Source organism: Oryx dammah, unplaced genomic scaffold (assembly GCF_014754425.2).
Source record: "Oryx dammah isolate SB20612 unplaced genomic scaffold, SCBI_Odam_1.1 HiC_scaffold_23, whole genome shotgun sequence".
Taxonomy (NCBI): Eukaryota; Metazoa; Chordata; class Mammalia; order Artiodactyla; family Bovidae; genus Oryx; species Oryx dammah.
In genome coordinates, this window is record NW_024070207.1 from 24,419,974 (window position 1) to 24,428,639 (window position 8,666).

The 8,666-nt window shown below is 49.4% G+C and overlaps 1 protein-coding gene across 1 annotated transcript; it reads left to right on the top strand.

The window, feature by feature from the left end:
* Positions 1-232: 232 nt before the first annotated feature.
* Positions 233-3,408, top strand: ZCCHC12 (zinc finger CCHC-type containing 12). The gene is made up of 4 exons (XM_040265140.1): positions 233-428; positions 782-833; positions 1,031-1,170; positions 1,581-3,408. Exon 4 carries the CDS (start codon positions 1,692-1,694, stop codon positions 2,895-2,897), a length of 1,206 nt encoding a protein of 401 aa, XP_040121074.1. The 5' UTR covers positions 233-428; positions 782-833; positions 1,031-1,170; positions 1,581-1,691; the 3' UTR covers positions 2,898-3,408.
* The last annotated feature ends 5,258 nt before the right edge of the window (positions 3,409-8,666 follow it).

Below are 8,666 nucleotides of genomic sequence, written 5' to 3' on the forward strand. Positions count from 1 at the left end.
CGAAAGAGAGAGGGAGAAGGGAAGACTCGAGAAAACTCCTCCAGTTCCCACAACCAAGTCGCACTTGACCTAACGGGGACCTGCTGCTTATCGCCACCCTCCACCGCGGGCGCACATTTGTATCCCGCCCTAGGCTGCACGGCAAGCCCGCCCCCGCGCCCCGTTGATTGGCCGCGCCTGCCCGCCCGTCACGCTCTTTTGTCTCAGTTAGCTGAGGATAAAAGCTGCCGCGGCTGCCGTGGGAACCGTGCTGTCTCGACTCGGCTACCAGTCTCAGGGCGGCAGTGCGAAGCAGCTTCATCGGGTGGTCCCGGCTAGCTCAGCGGCTGAGGAGGCGCCCATCCTTTTCCCCTGTAGGGCCGCGGAGACCGAAGGCGGAGACGCAGCTGTCGACACCAGAGCGTCCGCTGCCCACCAGCCCAACACAGGTAAAGAAAGGGGGGCAAGATTGCCCCGCGCGGAGAGAGGAGGGGGAAGCCCTACCAAGACTGGCGGCTCCCAGTTTAGGGAATCGAGGGTTGCGCGGCAGGGGAAGGAGCCCTCCCGCGGCCTGGCTGCACTGAGGGAGGAGGTCGGGTTCCACTGGATGCTGCTGAATGGGTAGGATTTGCCTGGACTGAGAAAGGGGGCGTTTTCAGGGGGAGGTGGCAAAGGGCGCGTTTGGGAGGTGGGAGAATCGCAAACTGTCTGCCTTGAACCCCCTTTGCATCTCCTCATCCCTTCCGGCGGGAGGAATATGTGGATGTGCGTCTCCAACTCCGATGTTCTTTCTCGGTGGCAGGCCATCAGAGCCAAAGCTGAACTTGAATTCTGTGCGGCTGATTACAGAGCTGGTAGGACGACGATTTCCCCGGGGGAAATGGAATGGGGGGCCTTCTTTGGCTTGTATTCAGAAGGTGGGAGAAGGAGTTTTCCACCTGGCTACTGCGGAGGCGGGTGGGGGGTAGGGGGCGGGGAGGAGGAAGCGGGATGAGGAATGAGGCTGTTTCTGACCCTTCCCCTCCCTGCCATGCCCTCTGCGGCGGCGCAGTCTTGACGCCCTGAGGTCCCGGATCGGCGACCCTCGGTGGACAGCGATCGGTTGAAGGCCAGAGGCGAGCTTTCCCACGGAGGCCACAGGTTGCAGAAGCTGGAAGTGAAATAAAGGCGCGCACTTGCTCCTGAGCTCCTGTAAGAATCTGAGAAATAGCGGGGCGGGGTGGGAGAGTGGACTTTAAGAAAGGGGTGTGGTTGAGACCGGAGACCAAGAGGTTAATGAGATCTTATTTATTCCCACAAATCTGTGACGGCAGTGCTCTATTTTGAGAGCCCACTATCTTCTCCATACACTATTACACTTAGAAGCAACAGTTGCCGTCCCTCTTAAAGGAACGGAGGGAAGGGATAGAAGTGGCTGTAAAAAGCATACTGCTAACACGAGACACCGGCTGGCTCCATGAGGTTGTAATTAATTGCCAGTCTCCTGGAGGATATTTTTAGGGTAGTGGACAGATATAAAATGTACTGTAGGATATTCAGGAAGGGAAAAAATAACCCCTGCTCCCGTTTTTTGTTTTGTTTCATTTGTTTCTTTTTTACAGTTCCTACTGAGATTAGGAGGACGACAGAAGCCCCCAGCACGCCTGCAGATTAGGCTTTTTGTAAAAGCCTGAGCATCTTGTTAACATTTAGAGACCCAGTCATCGTCCGTCATGACTAGCATCATTGCGCGCGTGGGTAACAGCCGGCGGCAGAACGCATCCTTGCCACCTTGGGCGCATTCTATGCTAAGGTCTCTGGAGAGGAGTCTTGGTCCTTTAATGGCCATCCTGGCAGAGAGAAACCTGAAATTGTTCTCGGGGAGGGTGGTGCCAGCCCAGGGGGAAGAAACTTTTGAGAACTGGCTGATCCAAGTCAATGAGGTCTTGCCAGATTGGAATATGTCTGAAGAGGAAAAGCTCAGGCGCTTGATTAAAACCCTGAGGGGCCCCGCGCGGGAGGTGATGCTTTTGCTGCAGGCGGCCAACCCCAACCTCAGCGTGGCAGATTTCTTGCATGCCATGAAATTGGTGTTTGGGGAGTCTGAAAGCAGTGTGACTGCTCATAGTAAATTTTTTAATACCCTGCAGGCGCAAGGGGAGAAAGCCTCCCTTTATGTGATCCGTTTAGAGGTGCAGCTCCAGAATGCTATTCAGGCAGGCATCATAGCTCAGAAAGATGCCAACCAGTCTCGCCTGCACCAGTTCCTTTTAGGGGCCGAGTTGAATGGGGACCTGCGCTTCAGGCTGAAGAATCTTCTCAGGATGTATGCAAATGAGCAGGAGCGTCTCCCCAGTTTCCTGGAGTTAATCAGGATGATAAGGGAGGAAGAGGATTGGGATGACACTTTCATTAAACAGAAGCGGGCCAAGAGATCTGAGTCAGTAGTGGCAAGGGCAACTAGCCCAGTGGCATTTGGGGGCTCCCCACGCATAGTGATTGATAATAAAGACTGTAACGTGATCGAGATAGATGATACCCCTGATGACTCAGATGAGGATGTGATCCTGGTGGGGGAGTCTCAGGACCTTCCACTTTCATTCTCGGATTCTTCTCCCCCCAGACGCAGGGCCAGACCTCAGGATCAAGTGCTAATCATTGATTCCCCCAACAATTCCCAGCTTCCATCTCCTTGCACCAGTGGGGGTTCTGGGTATAAGAATGATGGTCCTGGGAATGTGCGTAGAACCAGGAAGCGAAAACACACAATTCGCTGTTCATATTGTGGTGAAGAGGGCCACTCAAAGGAAACCTGTGACAATGAGAGCAACAAGGCCCAGATATTTGAAAATCTGATCATTACCCTGCAGGAGCTGGCACATACCGAGGAGAGGTCAAGAGAGGCCCCTGTTGAACCCAGCAACCCTTTTGAGCAGTGAGGTGCTAGCCCCCAGCTTTAAGTGAACCCTAACCTATATGCAGAGTCCAGCAATGGGAAAAATGAGGGGGAGGATGCTTCTAATCATATAATCCACAAAGCAGCTTTCTTTTGGGATGGAGGATGAATATTGGTATAGTGGGGGGAGATGGCCTGACCTCCATCCTTGCTACTAATCCCCTGCTGCCTGAGGGTCTACCCTCTGCGTGCACCCCTTTCCTTGATGCCTTTATTCTCTGTGAAAAATGATATAATTCATTGTTAAATATTAAAACAATAAAGATAAATGCAAAATGTACAAATTACCCCAAACCCTCCAACCCTTAAATAACCATTGTCAACCCTTTGATGAATGTCCTTCTAGGTAGTTCCCTTTACCTATGTATCCAGATAGATATGTGTATAGATAAGAGTGAGCAAATATAAGTGTTGTTATAAAGTCTGTATTTTTTCAGCAAATAATATATGTTGTGAGCTTCTTTCTATATCAATAAATAAACAGCAGCAGCTAGCTTACTGTCTGTGTATTATTTTAGGGAGAAGTAAAGGAAAAAGGAATAAGAAAAATACAGTAAAAAGCTATAAAGGGTGGGGTTATACACTGAGGTGGGGTTTTGATTAACTTCACTTTGCAGATGAGGAAAAGGGAAGAAGAAATGGGCTGAAATCTTCCCCAGGGGTAAATGGACAGAGCCCCTTACCACAGCTGACCTGTCCCTTAGGTCACAGAGCCAAACTGTGGCACCCACTAGTTAACAACGTTCTAAGGCTTTCTTCTCTAAGGTATCCAGAAGATTCTAACAGGGGGGAGGCTGGTGCTGAGGTAATAGCCCAAACAAAGGATACCAGGGGTCCATTCCTAATTACTTTGGGGAGGGGCAGCTCTCCCTGCTCTGGATGGGTTTCTGACATCGCTGTTGCCATGGCTTCACCTCATCCAGGTTACAATGGGGAATCTCTCCTGTGGGCTGATGCGGCCCCTACCCCACCCCACTCCCCCAGTTAAGGAAGGAGAGAGAAGCTACTGGTGGGAGCCAGCACCAGGGGGCTCAGCCCCCAGAAGCCCTGAAGTTACATGTTAGAGGACACTGGCAGCCCAATGACTTCAAGGCAACCCCTCTCAATCCCGCAACTGAGACTAGGTGGGCAGGGATGAGAAGCAATATAGTTGCCCGTACACATGGCAATCAGGAAACCTTCCACATTATTTTAGTGGAGTGGTGGACATTCATGGGCTGGGGAGAAGAAGCAGGGCGGCAGGGGGTTGGGGGAAACATCTTCCCAGGAACCTGCCTTGTCCCTTCTCCCGATCTCATATTGGAGATATTGGAGGGTGGTAAAAGAGGACATGTCTGACCTCAGACCCTGAGGTCCTTACATTTCTTGTAGGTGTATAAATACCTACCTCTGTAAGCAGCACAGGGCTGGGGGCACGGGAGTGGGGAGGACTGCATTTAAGACAGGGCGGAGTGAAGGAATGGGCACACCTGAGGACCTGAAGGAGCTGGTGTACAGGAAATCGGTGCTCCTCAGAGTTGAGAGGACGGAGCCCAGCGGCTGGAGAGGGTGTGTCAGGGGCTAGAGAGTAAGAGGAGAGCAAGTGAGGGCCCATTAGGGACATTCACAGGAGGCTGACAGCGACAGGAAGGCTAGTCAGAATCACAGACCCCCGGGTTGTGTATACAGCTCCAGGCTGAGGGTACCAGCAATGCACTGGTTGAGGCGCCCAGAGAGAGACAGTGGGGTTCCCATTGTGTTAGCAATTGAGGGAGAAAGGAGAGGGAGACACCAGGTGCTGTAAGAAGCCAGTGCAGCCTTTCCTGGGCTGTCACGCCTCTGGAACCTGCTTAGAAAGAACACCTCACCCCCCCATCCCCAGGCACAGTCTCCATTGGTGAGAGGGTACAGGCTCAGCCTCCCTTGTTCTGCCATCATCCCTCCCCCAGACCCCAGTATCCCAGGTTTGGCTTAAGCCTCAGCCTCCTTAACCCTCCTGACCAGAGGGAGACTGGGAGGGCCTCTCTGCCTTGAACCCTTTAGCTGAGAACCAGCCCGGAGTGCAGACTCCAGAGGCCCTCTCCTTGCAGCCATCCCTGGTACCTCTGAGACCCTGGTAGCCACCATCATCTCTCCAGAGCTGAAGGGGACCCCTTCCCTCACCTCCAGGCAAGAGGCAGCTCCACTCAGGCCCCCAAAGCCACGTGGACCCCCAACATTTCCCAGATCATATAGAGTTGGAAAAATCCCTGATGCTGGGAAAGATTGAGGGCAGAAGGAGAAGAGGGTGTAAGAGGATGAGATGGCTGGATGGCATCACTGATGCAATGGACATGAACTTGGGCAAACTCTGGGAGATGGTGAGGGACAGGGAGGCCTGGCATGCTGCAGTCCATGGGGTTGCAGAGTTGGACACGACTGGGCAACTGAACAACAACAATAACATAGAATTTAGCCCTTAATTCTTCTCTACCTCTCCATCTCTGCTCTTTTCTTAATTTTACTTTATAAACACTTGTTGACTATTTGTCCAGAGACACACTCTATGTTGCCATGTCTCTCTAGTACCCAGTAGAAGACAGAGCTGAAATAAGACAAAAATAAATCCTGGCCACTTCACTAACCTCCTTTTCACTGGAGTTAGCTTGGAGTTCAGTTAGACCACTGCTTTGAAAATATGTTCTGTGATTCAGCCCCTTTTTCTTCCCTCTTTCATCCTCCTCTCTGGTGTATGAATTTGAGACTGTCTACATTTTTATTTCACCAACCTGATGTCATCTGACATTTCTTTTCTGTTTCCCTTTGTGTGACACTGGCTTTTCCTCTACTTAGGAAATACATATTCTCCCTAATTAGGAGACATGGACCCAATACCTGGGCATTCAGATCAGACTAATGGGATTAGCCGAAAAAAGCCTTCATTTCAAACTCTAGGCTTCTTTCTTCCTTCATTCTCATTGGTCGCTAAGAGATGAAAATTACTCTTTTGTCTTGTCAGAAGAAACCGGCCTTTCTTCGAGTGCCTTTCTGCATTAAGGATCCCTCCTTCCTGGGGTTCTTTTCCCTTGGTTTCCATGATGCCCCTCTCTCATGGTTCCCCCCTTCCCTGACCTGTTTGGAACCCAGTTCTCAGTTTACTTTGCTGAATCTTCTTCCTTTTCCTGATCTTTCCATGCTGCTGCTGCTGCTAATTCGCTTCAGTCATGTCCGACTCTGTGCGACCCCATGGACAGCAGCCCACCAGGCTCCTCTGTCCACGGAATTCTCTAGGTAAGAGTACTGGAGTGGGTTGTCATTTCCTTCTACATACTAGTAATCAAAATCAAAATCATTACAATTGTTATTTAAGAGCTTATTGCATGCCTGTACCAAGTCCTTTATCAGCAGTCCCCAGCCTTTTTAGAACCAGGGACCAGTTTCATGGAAGACAATTTTCCTATGGTGGAGGAGAATGGCTGGTTTGGGGATGATTCAAGTATATTACATTTATTGTGCACTTTGTTTCAATTATTTTTACATCAGCTCCACCTCAGATCATCAGGCATTAGATCCCAAAGGTTTGGGACGCCTACTTTAAATGCATAAGCTCCTTTAGCCCTCACATCAATTCCATAAAATAGGTATTACTATTAGCACGTGTTTCAGATGAGGAAAGGGCTTTCCAGGTGGCTCAGCAGTAGACAATCCATCTGCAATGCAGGAGATCCCCTAGAGAAGGAAAAGGCAACAATATTCTTGCCTGGGAAATCCCATGGACAGAGGAGCATGGCTGGCTACAGTCCATGGGGCCCCAAAGAGTTGGATATGACTTAGCGACTAAACAACAACAACAGATGAGGAAACACACTGCAAAGTTAAATAAACTTGCCTAGGGGTATGCAGCTAGTTAGTGGTGGAGCCAGAGGTCACACTCTAGGGTGGGAAGCCTACACTTCTTACATATTTTAGCTCTCCTGTGTCCACAGCACCCTACAATGTAGGTGCTGCTGAAGCTGCCTATGAATAGGAAACTGAAGTTTCTAAATTCAGGATGATAAGACCTGCCTTCCCCAGGTGCTTGGTGTATGAGTGATTAGCATCAGGCTTTCAAGAAATGCTAACTATTACTAGGTTAGAATGCATGATTCTGCTACAGAAGGAGGGATAGGGGAAAGCAAATGCTGTCTTTGCTAAGCAGACAGTGCTTATTCAGTGATAATCTGACACTGTGACAATTGGGCTCCAGGAGCTGCACCGAGCCTGGCCCCTGGCAGGCACAGGAGTGAAATCAGAAATGCCTGAGTGTTTAGTGGGTTTCCCTGGTGGCTCAGTGGTAAAGAATCAGCCTGCCAATGCAGGAGATGTGGATTAATTAGATTCCTGGGTTGGGAATATCCCCTGGAGGAGGAAATGAGAACCCACTCCAGTATTCTTGCCTGGAAAAATCTCATGGACAGAGGAGCCTGGCGGGCTACAGTCCATGGGGTTGCAAAAGAGTTGGACATGACCGAATGACTAAACAACCACAACAGCCACAACAAATATTAATATATACATACACAGTGGGATATTAGTCATAAAAAGAACGAAATATTGCCATTTGAAGCAACATGGATGCAGCTAGAGATTATCATACTAAGTGAAGTAGTAAGTCAGAAATAGAAAGACAAACACCATATGACAGGGGTCCCCAACCTCTGGGCTGTGGACTGGTACCTCTTGCCAGATCAGCAGCAGCATTAGATTAGAAATAAAGTGCACAAGAAATGTAATGCACTTGAATAACCCTGAAACCATCCTTGCACCCTAGTCTGTGGGAAAATTGTGTCCCATGAAATCAGTCCCTGGTGTCAAAAAGGTTGGGGACTGCTGCCATATGATATTACTTATATGTGGAATCTAAAATATAATATGGGCTTCTAGTATTCTCACCTGGAGAATCCCAAGGACAGAGGAGCCTGGCGGGGTACAGTCCACGGGGTCACAAAGAGTTGGACATGACTGAGCGACTAAGCACAGCACAGCACAGCACAGGGATCTTGATGGGCTTCCCAGGTGGCGCTAGTGATAAAGAACCTGTCTGCAATGCAGAAGATGTAGGAGACGCAGGTTCGATCCCCAAGTCCAGAAGATCCCCTGGAGGAGGACATGGCAGCCCACTCCAGTATTCTTGCCTGGAGAATCCCATGGACAGAGGAGCCTGGCGGGCTACAGTCATGGGGTCGCAAAGAACTGGACATGACTGAGTAACTAAGCACCCACACACACAAAATATAACACAAATGAACCTATCTATGAAATGGAAACAGATTCATGGACACAGAGAACAGACTGGTGGTTGCCAAGGGGGAGGGAGGTGGGGGAAGGATGGAGTAGGAGGTTGAGGTTAGCAGACGTAAGCAGATTGCACATTCTATCATGTGTGGAATGAACAAGGTCCTCCTTATACCCCAGGGAACTATATTCGGTATCCTATGATAAAGCATAATGGAAATGAATACATAAAAAACAAATATATAACTGAATCACTTTGCTGTACAGCAGGAATTAACACGTTATGAATCAATAATAAATAAATAAAACTGCATGCCTGGACCAGCATTCTCATTCTGTTTTCCCTCCTATGTTTGCCCATCCCATGCCTCTTTTCTAGCACACCGCATAATTTACTGATTTATTATATTATTTGTTTATTCCTGTCTATCCCCCACTAGACTGTAAACATTTTAGTCTGCTTAGTCCACTGTGGTATCCCCAGCTCCTAGAACACTACCTGGAACATGAGCTGGATCTC

Coding starts and splice junctions, on each gene's coding strand:
- ZCCHC12 (XM_040265140.1), top strand. CDS start 1,692: ATGACTAGCATCATTGCGCGCGTGGGTAACAGCCGGCGGCAGAACGCA.